The sequence below is a fragment of the Arachis hypogaea genome, chromosome 19 (genome assembly GCF_003086295.3).
Source record: "Arachis hypogaea cultivar Tifrunner chromosome 19, arahy.Tifrunner.gnm2.J5K5, whole genome shotgun sequence".
Taxonomy (NCBI): domain Eukaryota; kingdom Viridiplantae; phylum Streptophyta; class Magnoliopsida; order Fabales; family Fabaceae; genus Arachis; species Arachis hypogaea.
The window spans coordinates 127,507,207-127,525,103 of record NC_092054.1 but is presented as its reverse complement, the minus strand read 5'-3'; the positions used below and the strand labels follow the sequence as shown (position 1 = coordinate 127,525,103).

At 36.6% G+C, this 17,897-nt stretch overlaps 1 protein-coding gene across 1 annotated transcript; it reads left to right on the top strand.

Annotated features, from left to right (window-relative positions):
* The first annotated feature begins 4,621 nt into the window (after positions 1-4,621).
* Positions 4,622-7,641, top strand: LOC112777313 (serine/threonine-protein phosphatase PP1 isozyme 2). The gene is made up of 4 exons (XM_025821658.3): positions 4,622-5,985; positions 6,070-6,629; positions 6,890-7,123; positions 7,344-7,641. The coding sequence occupies exons 1-4, from the start codon at positions 5,811-5,813 to the stop codon at positions 7,368-7,370; spliced, it is 996 nt and encodes a 331-aa protein (XP_025677443.1). The 5' UTR covers positions 4,622-5,810; the 3' UTR covers positions 7,371-7,641.
* The last annotated feature ends 10,256 nt before the right edge of the window (positions 7,642-17,897 follow it).

The following is a 17,897-nucleotide window of genomic DNA, read 5'->3' as shown; positions in this document are numbered from 1 at the left end:
TCTCTACAGCCTCCTCAACTCCACCCAGGAGTAGTCGTGGGTTTGGCTCCCTGACTTCCACAGAGATGACCGCATCAACCCGTAGGTAAGTCGAAAAGGGGTTTTCCCGGTGGAGGATTGAGGTGTTGTTCTATACGACCATAGGTCTGACGCTAGTTCGTCTGCCCACACTCCCTTCTTCTGGTCAAGTCGCCTTTTGAGGCCCTGGAGGATGACTTTGTTCGCTACTTCCACTTGGCCATTTGTCTGTGGGTGCTCCACTGATGAGAACCTCTGTTTTATACCTACACCTGTGAGGAACTCCCTGAATTTCTTGTCCACAAATTACGTCTCGTTTTCCGATATCACGGTCTCTGGGATTCTGAATCTGGAGATTACCTGTCTCCACATGAACTTACGGCAGTTTGCTGACAAAACGCTGGCTAGTGGCTCCGCTTTGACCCACTTTGTGTAGTAATCAATGGCCACGATCAGGTACTTAACCTGTCTCGGGCCTACTGGGAAAGGCCCCAAGAGGTCAATCCCCCACTGGCTGAAAGGCCAGGAGGCCATGAGCAAACTTAACTCAGATGTCGGGGTCTTATGAAAGTTAGCATTTTCTTGACACTTCTTGCATCTCTTGACGAATTCTTGGGAATCCGTCATTATCGAGGGCCAAAAGTAGCCAGCCCTCACGAGCTTCTGGGCCGAAGCCTTCCCCCCGATAAGGTGGCCGCAACATCCCTCATGGACTTCCGTTAGCACGTAGTCCGTCTGGTCTGGTCGTAGGCACTTCAACAGGGGTTAGTTCAGCCCTCTCTTGAATAGCTGGCCTTGTATTATTACGTACTTGGCCGCCTCTCTTCTCAATGCCTTTGCCGCCTTGTGGTCGTCAGGGAGCTTTCCGCTTTCCAAAAAATCAGCGATTGGGTCCATCCATGAGGGGACAACATCTGCTTGGGTCACGCACAGGGTGACTATCGGTTCTTTCACTAATCCTTGGATCAAAGAGCGATTTCCCGTTCCTGGCTTTGTACTAGCCCGTTTGGATAGGAGGTCGGCTCGTGTGTTCCTTTCCCTTGGGACATGCTGCACCACAACCTCCTCAAAGTCCTGGGTTACACCCCTAACCTTTTCTAGGTATTTTTATAGCAGAGGGTCTATAGCTTGATAAGTTTCATTGATTTAGGAGGTGACGACTTGAGAATTGTTGTTCACCTCTTCTCTTGTGACCCTGACTTCTTTTGACAACAGCAGGCTGCCAATTATGGCCTCGTACTCCGCCTGGTTATTGGAGACCGGGAACTCGAACTTGACGGACTGCTCGTATACTATCCCTGTCGGGCTTTCGAGGATTATCTCTGCCCCCAAATGTCTGGTTGGAAGCTCCGTCAATGTGGAGTTTCCACCGTGTGCCCGGGGTTTTCGTAAGGGTCTCCCGTGACTTCCACCAAAAAGTTTGCCATGGCCTGGGCCTTGATTGCATGTCTGGGCTCACATTGTAGGTCATATTGGGATAGCTTGATTGCCCAAGTCATCATCCGTCCCGCAAGGTCGGGTTTTTGCAAGACCTGGCGTATCACTTGATCCGTTCTAACGATCACTCGATGACCCTAGAAGTATTGTCGCAACCTTCGAGATGAAGTCAGGAGTGCATACGCTAGCTTTTCCAACTTACTATATCTTACTTCTGCCCCTTGCAGTGCTTTGCTAACAAAATAGACTGGCTGTTGGATTCTTCCTTCCTCTCATACCAAAATGGCTGCCAAGGCTTCGTCCGTTACTGCCAAGTACAAGAACAATGTCTCACCATCCTTGTATTTGCCGAGAACTGGGGGTGCCGAGAGTATGCTCTTGAAATGGTTGAAAGCCTCCTCGCATACTGGGGTCCACTTGAAACCTATCCCTTTTTCATCAAAATGAAGAATGGAAGGGCTTTGGCTGCCGATGCACCGAGAAAACGGGATAGGGCCGTAAGTCTTCCGGCCAATCTCTGCACGTCTTTAATGCACCCCGGGCTCGTCATTCGCAAAATCGCTTTGCACTTCTAAGGGTTGGCTTCTACTCCCCTCTGGGTTATCATGAATCCCAAGAACTTTCTGGCCTCCATGGCGAAGGCGCACTTGAGGGGGTTAAGTCTCATATTGTGTCATCGGAGGGACGCGAACACGGTCTTTAGGTCCCCAACTAGGTCTTCTGACTTGCTGGTCTTTACCAGGATGTCGTCCATATACACCTCTACTGACTTTCCGATGAGTTCGTTGAAGACTTTACTCATTAGCCTTTGATAAGTTGCTCCCGCATTTTTTAACCCGAACTGCATTACCTTGTAGTAGTAGGTGCCGCTTGGCGTTATAAATGCCATTTTTTGAATAACTTTTACTATTGACGTTTTTTCATGTATTTTTCACTGCTGTGTACTTTTACTGACATGCAGAATTTTGAAATATTTTCAGGCAAGAAGTGTATCCCTTTTCCAATTTCATTAAGAGATATAAAGCAACACGACATTACTCAAAGCATGCGCGGGATATACTGGTTGATTGACTTGTAGAGATTTGCATAATGTAATTTTTCTCATATAATACAATGTTATGAATTATAGCTGATAAATTTAGTACGGTTGAACAATACACTGAGAATTATAGTTGATGTATCAATACACTTTGTTTATGTTTTGAATTATATTGACTTGCTTGTTTATAGTACTTTTCTTAGTTTGATAATACGATGAATTTGTTTATTTTTGAAGTATTATAAATATTCGAATACAAATTAGACAAAAATTTGTATTTATTAAATTTATATTTATTTTGTATGAAAATAGGTTTATTTTGTAATTAAAAAATCTAAAAAAAAATTATTTTACCTTACTAACAGATTTACAGACAGATTTTCTATCTGTATTCAGAGTTTGGAGTGATTTTTCAAGGCTCCAATTACCGACAGAAAATCCGTCAAAAAATCTGTTGCTAATTACCGACGGAAAATCCGTCTCTAATTACCGAGGAAAAATTTGTCAAAAAGTTCGACGTTTCAGGGAAATAGAGGGGAGAATTTACCGAGAAAAAATTTGTCGGTAACTGGTAAAAATCCGTCGGTAATTTTCCGACGAAAAAATCCGTCAGTAAATAATTTCCAACGAGGCTTTTACAGAGGGACAAAATCCGTCGGTAATTTCGTCGGTAACCAAAAATCCGTCTGTAATAAAGACTAAATCTATCTGTATTAAGCAATTTTCTAGTTGTGCCCTCGCAAATAGAAGAAAGCTGTCGCTGCGTCGGTCAGAGATTTATCATCCCTTCTCCGTGATGGAATCAGCCGCAGTGGCAACCACTGCCTTCATTGCCGTTCACGCAGGGGCGCTCGTGAAAGAAGAATTAGTGAGGAAGACGCTCGCGCCATCCACGCAGTGCATCCCCCACCTCGTCATCGTCATCGTCATCGCGGACTTTCCCCTCCATCCGCACGAGTCACAGGTTGCCGACGATGACTTTCTTCTTCTTCTTTTTCATTTCGGGTCTGTCGTGACTTCTTCTTCACCTTGTGCCTGTTGCTACGGCGACGCCTTTCTTCTTCTTTGTTTTGGATTTTTTCCTCTTTGATTTTAGAATTTTTTTTATAGTTTTGGATGTTTCTTTTTTAAGTTATCAGATGTTTCTTTTCTAATAATTTTGGATGTCTCATTTTATTAAATTTTGGACTTTTTTAAATATTTAGATTTATTTCTAAAATTTTGATATTTTTTCATTAAGTTTTGGATATTTCTCATGATAATTTGAATTGATGTTCTTTCCAAAAATTTTTTTAAAAGGTTTCGGTTATCTTGTTTTTTGCTAGGTTTTGTTATGTTTTGGATTTTTTCTTGTTTGGTTTTGCATTATTCTTTTTATTGGTTTTTGATGTTTCTTTTTCCTAAGTTTTGGATATTTTTTTCTTATGTTTCGATTTTTTTTTGTTTTGTTTTGAATTTTGGATGATTTTTTAAATAATTTTAGATGTTTTTTCTTAATTTTTTCATATTTTTTAAATATTTTTTAGATGTCTCATTCTATTATGTTTTGAAATTTTTAAAATAATTTTGAATATTTCTTTTTTGTTAGGTTTTAGATTTTTTTAATTACGTTTCAGATTTTTTCTATTAAAAATTTTTAAAATACTTTTAGAATTTTTTTGAAATAAATTGTAACATTTTTAAGATGATTTTGAATTTTTAAAATTAATTTAAAAAATTATAAGATGATTTTAGAAATAATTTTGGAATTTTTTAAATAAATTTTAGAATTTAAAAAATAATTGAATGTTTAAAATAAATTCTAAAATTTTAAAAATGATTTTGAAATATTTAAAATAAAATTTTAAAATAATTTTACATAATTGTTATTATTAAGATTAAATTTTTAAAAATTTTAAATTTTTTTTATTAAATTTTAAATATTTTTTATGATAATTTGAATTTACATTCTTTTTGAACAAATTAAAAAGAAAAAATAAAAAAACTACTAATGGCTACAATCAACTGCACCTTTTGTTGGTTCTCTATTCGGATGGTAAGAATTATGATTGATTAATTAGTTAGCAAAGAGAAGTTTCCTAGAAAACCATGACCACTAGATATATGTGTGGATGGCGGGTAGTGTTAGACAATCAACTTGTGTTCTCGGCTTCTCGCTTTCTTAGTTTGGCACAAGACAGAGAGAACAAGTGCCCCATACCTTAGCATGCAAGCTACCAAACCAATTTGCCACTATCTGCAAATGAGGAGTGTTAGAGGTCAGTAATTTTTATATTTTATAATCATTAATTGGTTATTAATAATATTTTTAATGGTATGAGATTACATTTAATAATAAAAGATCACTCACTTTTTTTTTGATAATTAAATACTAACCACAAAATATAAAAATTGCTGGCCCTAAACCTTTTCGTATGCAAATTCAAACCGCGTCATGCATCAACCCCTTCGGCGTTCTCCTTATTATTTGTCTTCCATCTTTCCCCTTTTCAACTTCCCATTAGGTCCCTTCTTCTCTAGGGCCCACTCACCACCACAAACACTTCCCCACTCATATTACATCATATTCTTCCTCTTCTTACTTTCTTTTCTTTTCTTTTTGTATTATAAAATTATAACTATAGTCAATAGTTGTATATTTAAATAACTAAAAAGTGTTAACTGCACATTAAAATTAATTATTATATATCTATGTATAAATATGTATTTTAATTTATTTTTAATATATATTTTATATTTTAATATATATTTTACATAAATAATTAAATTTAGTGTACACTTAGTTTAGTAATGATCATTAAATCAGTGCTTCATTTTATATACTTATTCTACAACATTAAGTAGGGTATATACATAATTTCCCTCTCACAATCTTCCATTCCCCTTCATTTGAAATCTAGTACTCATTAATATTAATCCGAATATATGCTTCCCTAGCTTTTTCAGCTTTCAACGGCCACCCTTAACCCCATATATATATATATATAATGAATTAACCACTATATATCAACCATAAAACACAAATAAACACTTATTTATGCAAACCACAAAACTCATAAAGCAATAAAGGCATCCTTATCTTTATCTTAAAAAAGAGAGCTAAAGTGATAATAATTCGCGTCTTTATAATTGTTTTCAAACTCAATCGTTCTCCATGCCATGATGAGGATGATGGCAATATAAATGTAAGAAACGTAACACACCCCAACCCCATAACATAAAACGGTTTTTGGTTGTTTGTTGTTTGTTGTGTTGTCCTTTTTTAGCACTTGTTTTTGTGACACACATATTAATAAAGTTTGAAAGAAGAAGAAAAATGGAACGTGGGGTTGTGGATGGCATAATCAACAGGCTTCTAGAAATAAGAGGCAAACCGGGGAAGCAAGTGCAGCTTTCTGAGGCTGAGATCAGGCAGCTATGCCTTGTCTCCAAGGACATCTTCTTGAGACAACCTAACCTTTTGGAACTTGATGCACCAATCAAGATCTGTGGTATGTTTCTCTTCCTAAGTATGAAATAGTGATGACTATGGCAAAGCAGAATAACTACTAATTGCAATTATTTCAATGAACCAGGGGATATCCATGGTCAATATTATGATCTTCTGAGAATCTTTGAAAATGGTGGCTTCCCACCTCGTTCCAATTACTTATTCTTAGGAGACTACGTTGATCGCGGAAACCAAAGTCTTGAGACAATATCTCTTCTTCTAGCATACAAAATCAAATACCCTCAGAACATTTTCCTCCTCAGGGGAAACCATGAATGCGCTTCCATAAACCGTATCTACGGTTTCTACGACGAATGCAAGAGAAGATACAGTGTGAAGCTGTGGAAAACATTCACGGATTGCTTCAACTGCTTGCCCGTGGCGGCTCTTATCGACGACAAGATACTCTGCATGCATGGTGGACTCTCCCCTGAATTGCACAACTTGAACCGGATAAGGACTTTGCGCCGTCCGGTCCAAGTGCCCGACAGTGGTCTGCTATGTGATCTTCTCTGGTCTGATCCCTGCGGAGACATTCAAGGCTGGGGAGGAAGCGAACGCGGAGTTTCGTGTACTTTCGGCCCTGATAGGGTCACTGAGTTTCTGAGGAAGCATGATCTTGATTTGATCTGTAGAGCACATCAGGTTTCGTATTCTATATGACTCGGTTTACAATCTATTTGTGACATATATTTTGTATTGTTAAATCAGTCACCATATATTTGTGTTAAATTGTATTGTTTAACTCATTTTCAATATATATTTTGTATTTTAATATATGTTCTATATAGATGACTAATTTAGTGGCTAATATTTTGCGGACATATAGCGTGGTAACTGTCTCAAGACAGAACATAAATACAAATTTGAGGATTGTGATGTGGTAAGTGTGTTTCATTGTGCAGGTGGTGGAAGATGGATATGAATTCTTTGCTAATAGGCAACTTGTGACAATCTTCTCTGCACCAAATTACTGTGGGGAATTTGACAATGCTGGTGCTATGATGAGTGTTGATGAGACACTTGTGTGTTCTTTCCAAATATTGAAGCCTCTAGAGAATCAAAAGCTGCAGCAGCTTTATAAATTTGGTTATGGAAGCACAACTACAGTTAAGCCTAGTCCTACCACAAAATTCAAGGTATTTTGATTTCTTGAATCCTGAACTTGATGAGGTTCATTAACAATGAATCAAAATACTGTGTGCCAAAACAATGATAATTCATAGAAAAAGCTTTATGAGACAGCTTTTATTTGTTAGTAATAAAATATAATAAACACGTTCAGCACATGTTCTGAAATGTTTAATTGATTATCCTTATTAATTTCTTTTTAATTTGGTTCGTTCTTCCCATTTACAGCAAGCATTTCTTGGTGCAAACGCATGAACTGATGGAGGTGACTTTTAATGTTTTTCGGAACATAACAAGAGTTGTTCTTGGAATGAAGAAGCGTTGCCTGTGTTCACTACAATGTGAAGGAAGAAAATAATACAACTAACATAAGAGCCTTAAAAGAGTAAAGGATAATTAGGTTCCTTTACCCTTTAGCTACAACTGATTTCTTTTTGCTTTTTTGCTTCTCTATCGGAGGAGTTGCACATTGTACAATATTGTCAAACACAAATGGATAAATTGAGGCGTCATTTTCCTTTATTTATTTAGTTATCTCATTAATTGAATGTGATTCGGAATTGCAAGTGAAGTTTCAAGTTCTATTTTGAAAATATTCTTAGTTTTTATTTTTAAAAAAATACTAAGACCTAATGTGACTTATTTTTTTATATGGAAAGAAATGTGGAATTTGATGTTGAAATGGATGTATATAAAATAATTACATTGATATGATATCAGTATAAAATGCAGGTAGCAATTTATTTCTTCGATTTTTTTAAAATTCAAAACTTGCAAAACGCAAGTTACGTTTAGTGTTTTAATATTTTTTATAAACGTGCAACGTGCGTTTTACTCATGTATTTTTTTCTTGAAACTACAAAATGCATGTTGCGTTTTATATTTTAAATTTTTTTTTGAAAGCTGCAAAACGTAGCTTGCATTTTGATTAAAAAAATATTTTAATCAAGAGTCTTGCCTATAAATACTACAGTCGATTCCTCTGTCTTTCATACCTCAGCCCCATTCCTCTATCTTTTATACTTGTGAGTTTTTTTACAATTAGTAGTCTCAAAAAAGTTGGATGAGATAAGGTTGAGGTTATGGAAGGTATTGTAAATTTGCGGTTGTCTTATAACGGTGAGATTATACTAAATACACACGAAGGAGTGACTTTTGTTTATGAATGTTCGTTTTTCTTTACTATTCCATGCACCATGAGTTTTGTAGAGTTAGGAAATAGTCTTTGTGAGAACATACAAAGTCACATTTCAAAGAGAGTGAGCAACATTTTATACAGGAATCCTGTATAAGTATTTGGTGGGCTAATACAGTTTCAAACAATGTCCATCACTGATGATGTATGTATGCAGCAGATGTTCTATATTTATCAACAAACCCGATTTCACGTGCCAATGATAGAGTTGTACGTTGAGTATGAACAGTATATGGGGCTGGACGCGGTTGGCGAGGAAGTGAATATGGATGAGCTCGGGGATATAGATTGGGAAGAAGATAACAACGGCAGTAAAGAGAGTTCAAAGTCAATTACGAAGTTGATGACAAAAACAATGACGGAGACGAGGCAGGCAATCCGACGGTGCAAAATGAAGCAGATGCACTTGTCAATTAGCACCCCTTTGGTGTTTCGTCTTTTATGTGAACTCTGGATCTCGCAGCCATGCATGTCCTGAAATTTTCTGAGTATGCAAATATGGGTATGTTATGTTTATTAATTAAAGTTACCATTACCATTTCTTTATTTAGCCTTGACCGACTAACAGTGGTTCACATTTTGTAGGTGAAGATAATGCTGCGGTGGAAGATAGTGAATTTGGTGTCAGAATGGAATTTGGTTCTAGAGAGTCGGTAACCTCTACAACCAAAAGCTATACTATCTCTAGAGGATTTGATTACACTGTGTATGATTACACTGGGTATGCTACAGGATGCGATTGGCTTATCCGAGCTAGCTTGATTCAAAAGAGAGGTTATTGGGAGATCAGAAGATACAATGGCAAATACGCGTGCACCATGGGAACGATTTCACAAGATCATACCAAGTTGGACTCAGACACAATTGCAGATGCTATTAAGCCATTGGTTGAAGCAGACCCATCAATAAAGGTAAAGTCTATTATTACAAAAGTTCAATCCAGGTTTAACTACATTGCAAGTTATCGCAAGGCTTGGTTGACAAAGTAGAAATTTGTCGCAAAGGTTTTTGGTGATTGGAAAGTTTCTCACTAGACTCTGCCAGTATGGTTAAAAGCAATGGCTGCAAAGATGCCAAGATCTCGTGTTCAAATAAAAACTATCCCTGTCTATCGTGAGAGTGAGGAAGTGAATGGTGTAAAAGTTCTCCATTGGGTACTTTGGAGCTTCTATCAGTGTATTACAACATTTAGACACTACAAGTCATTGGTGTACGTTGATGGCACACACCTTTACAAAAAATATAAAGGTGCACTTTTAGTTGTAGTGGCACAAGACGGGAACCAAAATATTGTGTCAATTACTTTTTCCATCGTGGAGGGTGAAACGATAGACACGTGGGAGTTTTTTCTTACTAATTTGCAAAGATATGCTGTTACTTGAGATGGTGTGGCCATTATTTATGACTGCCATAACTCTATCAATGCAGCAATAGCTTGCAGTAATGGTGCATGGTAACCACCAAGTTCGTGGCACATGTTCTGCATCAGGCACATCGGGTCCAATTTTTTAATGAGGTTCAAGGTTCCATATTTACATAAACTCGTAGTTACTCATGTATTTGAATTTGCTGTTAAAGTCCTATTTTTAGTAATTTGTGGTGTCTGCTTATGATTATATATTTTGTTTTACAGGCTATTATAGGACGGAGTAGGAGTATAACAAAAACTACCAAAGGCTTAAAGAGTGGGGTAAGGTATATATTCGATGGTGCGATGAGATTAGTGTTGAGAAATGGGTGTTGGCATTTGACAGGGATCATTGTTAGGGTCATATGATGACAAATTTGGTGGAGTGCATAAATTATGTCCTTAAGGGTATGCGCAACTTTTCTGTGACTGCCATCGTTAGGTCTACTTTCTATTAGCTAAATGAATTGTTTACTCAGAAGTGCGTCCAAGCTCATGAGTACGTTCGTAATGGATTTACGTATTCAGAATTTGCCACTAAACGAGTTGAAGAAAATTTTTGACATGCTAGAAACATTGTTGTCAACCGGTTCGACAGGCGCAATGAGATGTTTGAGGTTTATGAAATGCAAAACAATTCCATAACATTGTTAACCTTACGCAACGACATTGCGATTGTGGTCATTTCCAGGTCGAGCAACTTTCATGTCGCCACGTTCTTGCATGTTGTGCTAACTAACGTCTTGATTGGCAAGTATATGCACATGACTTATACAAGATGTTTGAAATTTGCAAGATTTATAGAGGCGAGTTTGTTCCGATGGGTGACCCATCTACGTGGTCTAGATATGATAGAGTAAAGGTGATCGTCAATTGGATATTGAGGCACACGACTAAAGGACAACCAAAGTCAACCCGCTACTTGAATGAGATGGATTCGCAGTATGCGTCCTTCTCGCCGTTGTACTGTATATGGACGAGAAGGATATAGCCGTAGTCGATGTCCTCAGCACGTAGGTCCAAGCTCTACTGGAGGTCAATAGTGGTTAACCTTCCTGGTGTATTTTTCAATTTTTATGCAACTTTTTTTTATGTATTTATGCATTTTAACTTTTGTATGTAACTTTTTGGCATATTTAAGCATGTGCACTTTCTTATGTAACTTTTTTACGTATTTAACCATGTGCAATTTCTTATGTATGCGTTAAAATAAAACATAATCAAACTTACAATAATAAAGACGAGAACAAAAAGAAACGTCTAAATATAAAATCAGTCATACAATAAGAAAGACAAGAATAAAAAGAAACGTCCAACGATAAAATTACACGTACAATAATAATGACAGGAATGAAAAGAAACGTCCATAGATAAACTCAAAAGTACATTAATAAAGTCGACAATAAAAAGAAACGTACAATAATAAAGACAAGAAGTAGAAAAAATTGCAGCAGGCTATTTTTTTTGGAGCAACTTCGTCGCTTTCTTCAAATAATACGATGGGGTGTATTTATTCGAGGAAGATGACCCTCAGAAGCACCCGTATCCTAGCCACTAGGTCCGCCACCCCCTCAAGCCTTAGAATCACCAACATCCAGCATGTTGGCTCTGTTGATGTCATAAATACTAGAAGAACTCATGTTTGGAGCATAATAATACTCGTGCTGCATATCGTCCTCTCCAAATCCCTTTTCCTGCTACGAATATTCATTAAAATCAAGCAACCCAGAATGCGGTGGTGCGGAAGGACGAGGAGGATTAATATTACGCAGTGGTCAATCCATCAAAAAGTCACTAGCATGACCTGAGAGGGAGTGATGAGCGGATAATTTATACCCTTTTGGCATTGTTTTTACATAGTTTTTAGTATGTTTTAGTTAGTTTTTATTATATTTTTATTAGTTTTTATTCAAAAATCAAATTTTTGGACTTTACTATGAGTTTGTATGTTTTTCTATGATTTCAGGTATTTTCTGGCTGAAATTGAGGGACTTGAGCAAAAATCTGATTCAGAGGCTGAAAAAGGACTGCAAATGCTATTGGATTCTGACCCTCTTTCACTCGAAATGGATTTTCTGGAGTTACAGAAACCCAATTGGTGTGCTCTCAATTGCGTTAGAAATTAGACATCCTGGGCTTTTCAGCAATATATGATAGTCCATACTTTGCCCGAGATTTGATGACCCAAACTGGCGTCCAAAAGCAGCTTAAAACTTTCTGGCGTAAAACGCCTAAACTGGCACCAGAATTGGAGTTAAACGCCCAAACTGGCACCAAAGCTGGCGTTTAACTCCAAGAACAGCCTATACATGAAAAAGCTTCAATGCTCAGCCCAAGCACACACTAAGTGGGCCCCGGAAGTAGATTTCTGCACTATCTGCACTTAGTTACTTATTTTCTGTAAACCCTAGTAACTAGTTTAGTATAAATAGCACTTTTTACCATTGTATTTGGATCTCTGGACGTTTAGTCCTTAGACCATGGAGGCTGGTCATTTGGCCATGCCTAGACCTTCTTTCACTTATGTATTTTCAATGGTGGAGTTTCTACACCCCATAGATTAAGGTGTTGAGCTCTGCTATTCTTCATGAATTAATGCAAGTACTATTGTTTTTCTTTCAATTCATGCCTACTTCTTCTCTAAGATATACTCTTGTTCTTAATTCAGTTAAGTCAGAATGAAGGGGTGACCCGTGACAATCACCCAATCTTCGTTACTCGCTTAGCCAAGATCCGCGTGTCTGACAACCACAAAGCGGTCTACATGATGTTCAACGTAGTCATTGGACGACAGCCGGAGTATATTCTCTTGGATATCTAATACACGGACCGAATCTGTGAGATTAGTATCTTCGTGGTATAGGCTAGAACCATTGGCAGCATTCCTGGGATCCGGAAAGTCTAAACCTTGTCTATGGTATTCAGAGTAGGATCCGGGAAGGGATAACTGTGACGAGCTTCAAACCTGCGAATGTTGGGCACAGTGACAGTGTGCAAAAGGATCAATGGATCCTATTCCGACCCTAGCGGAAACCGATAGATGATTAGCCATGCGGTAGCTGTACCTGGTATTTTTCATCCGAGACGAGAAATTCGACAGTTGATTAGCCGTGCAGAAACCGTAGAGGACCATTTTCACTGAGAGGATCCTATAGCTTGCCATGGAAGGGAGCACGCATGGTTGGAAGAAGGTAATAGGAAAGCAGAGGTTCAGAAGCAACAAAGCATCTCCAGACGCTTATCTGAAATTCCCACCAATGAATTACATAAGTAACTTTATCTTATTTTTATGTTTTATTTATCTTTTAGTTATCAAAACTCATAACCATTTTAATCCGCCTGACTAAGATTTACAAGATGACCATAGCTTGCTTCAAGCCAACAATCTCCGTGGGATCGACCCTTACTCACGTAAGGTATTACTTGGACGACCCAGTGCACTTGCTGGTTAGTTGTGCGGAGTTGTGAAAAGTGTGAATCATAATTTCATGCACCAAGTTTTTGGCGCCGTTGTCGGGGATTGTTCGAGTTTGGACAACTGACGGTTTATCTTGTTGCTTAGATTAGGTAATTTTCTTCTTGTTTCAACCTTTATTTTTATTTTCAAAAAAATCTTTCAAAAAAAATTTCTTCTTTTTCGTTTTTCCAAAAAATTTTTTCGAAAAATCCAAAAAAATTAGTAAAACCATAAAAACAAAAAATTTTGTGTTTCTTGTTTGAGTCTAGTGTCAAATTTTAAGTTTGTTGTCAATTGCATCTTTTTAATTTTTTCTCTAAATTTTTGAAAAACTCATGCATGTGTTCTTCATGATCTTCAAGTTGTTCTTGATGATTTTCTTTGTTTGATCTTTAATTTTTCTTGTTTTGTGTCTTTCCTTGTTTTTCATATGCATTTTCGAATCATTAGTGTCTAAAGTTTAAAAAATTTTTAAGTTTGGTGTCCTGCATGTTTTTCTTTTCTTAAAAATGTTCAAAAACATGTTCTTGATGTTCATCATGATCTTCAAAGTGTTCTTGGTGTTCATCTTGACATTCAAAGTGTTCTTGCATGAATTAGTTGTTTTGATCTTAAATTTGTATGTTTTGTTTCATTTTTCATTTTTGTATCTTTTCTAACTTCTTATCTTTTCAAAATTGATTTTCAAATCTTTTTCAATTAATTACTTAACTTTTTGTTTGATTTTAAAATTCTTATCTTTTTCAAAACTATCTAACTACTTTCCTCTCTCTATAATTTTTGAAAATCACTAACATCTTTTTCAAAAATCTTTTTATTTAGCTAATTGTCTTAAATTCTAATTTTAATTTATCTCTTTTAATAATTTTGAATTCTAACTAATAATTAAAATAAAAACAAAAGTATTTTTCTTTTCTTTTAAATTAGTATTCGAATTCTCTCTCCCTCTCATCTCTTTCTATTTATTTTATTTGATTACTAACACTTCTCTTCTTAAAAATTCGAACCCTCTCCCTCTCTCTGTGTTCGAATTTTTCTTACTTTCTCTCTACCTCATTCTTCTATTCTTCTACTCACATAAAGGAATCTCTATACTGTGACAAAGAGGATACCTCTTCTTTTCTGTTCTCTTCTTTTTCATATGAGCAGGAACAAGGATAAGAACATTCTTGTTGAAGCTGATCCTGAACCTGAAAGGACTCTAAAGAGGAAGCTAAGGGAAGCTAAAGCACAACTCTCTGGAGAAAACCTTACAAAACTTTTCGAAAAAGAAGAAGACATGGCCGAACCCAATAACAATGGTGGAGATGCAAGGAAGATGCTTGATGACTTTATTGCACCCTCTTCTGACTTCTGTGGAAGGAGCATCTCAATTCCTGCAATTAGAGCAAACAACTTTGAGCTTAAGCCTCAATTAGTTTCTCAAATGCAGCAGAATTGCAAGTTTCATGGAATTCCATTGGAAGATCCTCATCAGTTTTTAGCTGAATTCTTGTAACTCTGTGACACTGTTAAGACCAATGGGGTTAATCCCGAGGTCTACAGACTTATGCTTTTCCCCTTCTGTAAGACACAGAGCTAGGACATAGTTGGACTCACAACCTAAAGAAAGCTTGAACTCTTGGGAAAAACTGGTCAATGCTTTCTTGGCAAAGTTCTTTCCACCTCAAAAATTGAGTAAGCTTAGAGTGGAAGTCCAAACCTTCAGACAGAAGGAAGGTGAATTGATGGATATTTTGGAAAACGAATTTCCAAACACACAAATCTAACCGGCAAGTGTACCAGGTCGTATCAAGTAGTAAAACTCACTTAGAGTGAGGTCGATCCCACAAGGATTGATGGATCAAGCAACTTTAGTGGGTGATTAGTTTAGTCAAGCTAACATTGAAGTGAAATTGGATGAAATGTAGCCAACAGAAAGTAAATTGACAAGAATTGTAAATGACAGAATGTAAATGGACAGAAAACTTAAAGAGCAAGAAAGTAAAATAACTGAAACTTAAATTGCAAGAAAAGTAAATTGCATGAAATGTAAAAGGGGGCTGGGGTGCTGGAAATTGAAGAAAGCAATAGATCAAGCAACTGGAAATTTAAATTGCAGGAAGAATAAATTGGGAGCAATGTAAACAGAGAAGCAAAATTGCAATGAATAAGAACTTAGAGCAATTGCAGGAATTGTAAATTGCAGAAAAATAAATCAAGATCACAGCAAGCTTAAATGGAAAATGCAGATGAACAAAAGTGCAGGAAAATAAATTGAGAGCATTAGGAACAGAAAGTAAAAATTGTAGAGAAGGAAATTGTAGCAGAAAAGTAAACCAGCAAGAAAACTCAATTCAATTGTGAAATCTAAAAAGACAAGTGAAGATCTCAGGGGATCAGAGAGACTAGAAAACAAGTCTAGATCTCACCCCCTTCCTTGATCCAACAGAGAACAAGATGCAGGAAAATTAAAGATGAAAGTAATGAAGAGAACTTTGATTCAAATCACAATTCACTTGAAATTTTGCAGAAGAAGAACAAGAGAAGTTGCAGATAGAGAATGAAAACAAAATTCCTTCCAATCTCAATCCAAGATTTAAAACACAAATGAAAACTAAGAGAGAGAGCTCTCAAATGGAGCCAGCCCCTATACTCTCTAATGGAACTCACCTTTTGAAAATGAGAATGATGCCTTTATATAGGCTTTTTACAAAATGAAAATAAAATGAAATTGAAATGAAAAATAAATTAAATGAAAATCCTAATTCTAGCTTGTTCTTGTGCCTTTGAGTGATGATGTGGGCTTTGCTTGCTTTGGATTTGAAGAGAGATGGGTTTGGTTGGCCTTGATTCAATTTGGTGAAGAATTGAATTTAATTGGAATTTTGGTTGAATTTTGGCCCATGGGTGACACTCCCAGGGCACGGCTCAGTTCAAATATCAAACTGAGCTCTCTATTTGCACTTGGTGTGCCAAGTTGTGCACACCAAGCCTTCTTTGTTGCTGCCCCCTTTGATCCTTGCTCGTGTCACGTTGTTGGAGTGCATGGGGGAGTAGTGCTCAGTTAGGAAAGTGAACTGAGCTTTCCTTTGTGTGCCTTGGTAGCGCCTTTGGCTTGAGTGTGAGGTCTTGAGTTCGAACTTTAGTGGAAGCACTTTTGTGAGCCTTTTCCTTGAATTTTCTTGAGTGGGAGCCCAATAAATCTCAGTTGGGAAAGTGAACTAAGCGCTATTTTTCTTTGGAGTGAGGCTCCAGCTTCGAACCTTGGTGGAAGCATTGGCTGATTTTTTTTGCTTATTTTTGGCCCTTAAAGATGCATTTTACTTGTACCTCAATTTCATGCCAAATATGGATTATTATATATTGTTGGAAAGCTCTGAATGTCAGATTTCCAAAGCAACTGAAAGCACATCAATTGAACGTCTGTAGCTCAAGTTATATCCCTTTGAAGGAGGCATGGTCATGTTGTAAACGCCCAAGTTTTAACTTAGCAAAAATTCTTTACGGCAAAGCTAAGTTCACTAAGTTAACCGAGCTTTGAGTGCTGGTTACCAATTTTCTTTGATTTGGTCATGAGCCACGCTTTTAAAAGCGTGGCTTAAGGCTCCAAAGTGTGCTCTAACTTCAAGGTGTGCCCCAAAACTCTTTTTTTTCTCCTTTTTAGCTTATTTTGTGCTTCTTTGCTTCTTTTTCTTCTTATTTTCTACAAAGTTTATCAAATCAAAAGATCAAAGAAATATACCATTTAAGCACCAAAGAATGTAATATTTAAGCAATAATCATCAATTTCTTGTATGAAAAAGCATAGAAAAATATTACATGATGACATGTCATCACAACACCAAACTTAAACCTTGCTTGTCCCCAAGCAAGAAAAGAATCATGCAATTAAGATTGACAACCCAAGGTAAGAAGGATAACAACTCAATTATTCATGGTTAGCTAGTTTTCTATGCATGCTACAATCACAAAAGAAATGTAAATGATTGATGCTTCTATCTAGCTCAATTTATGAAATCTTTTTCTTATATTTCTTCCTTGAAACAGGCTTTTGATTTTCTTATTAGCTTCTCCTTTTGGGTGCTTTGCCCCATGAGTTGATAACAAAGCTACGATTCTAAATGCTTTGTTTTCAAGTATTACCACTTGATACATAAGCACCACAAGCATTTGAATTAGAGGACTTCATTAAGCTCATTTTTCTTTTCTTTTCTTGACTCTCTAATCATTGATGCTCAGAACCTTGAGCTTTGAGGGAGTGCTTTTGCACTTGAGCCTAGCCTTGACTTCTAAGTGTTTTGTTTTCAAGGATTTGGCTTGATACATAAACACCACAAGTACTTAACAAATAAATTGCCATTGGTACTCAGAGCCTTCAGCTTTCTCATTCTTTCCCTTTTTCTTTCTTGCTTTATTTGCATTTACTTCCTTCAAGGTTTTCATGATTTTCAAAAGATTTCACAAAATGTACTAGATGAAAACTTCAATTAAATAAAATCCAATGCAATTGAGCAACAATTAATCATACTAGCTTTCCAATACTTGTATACACATGCTAAAATCTTCTTTAATTCCTTGTTTGTTTATGATCATAATGCTTTATTGCTTTTGAACTCACAAAACTCAAGTTGGTAGTCATAATGCCACAGCAACATGTTACAAATCAAGATTCAAGCTATGCTTTATTCATACACACATGTAAACAGAAAAGATGAAGACAATCATGCAATTTAAGTGCTG

Excerpts from the sequence above, each read along its gene's own strand:
- LOC112777313 (XM_025821658.3), top strand. The coding sequence starts at position 5,811 with ATGGAACGTGGGGTTGTGGATGGCATAATCAACAGGCTTCTAGAAATA. Across the intron at positions 5,986-6,069 it reads TGCACCAATCAAGATCTGTG|GGGATATCCATGGTCAATAT; the intron begins GTATGTTTCTCT and ends TCAATGAACCAG. Across the intron at positions 6,630-6,889 it reads TGATCTGTAGAGCACATCAG|GTGGTGGAAGATGGATATGA; the intron begins GTTTCGTATTCT and ends TTCATTGTGCAG.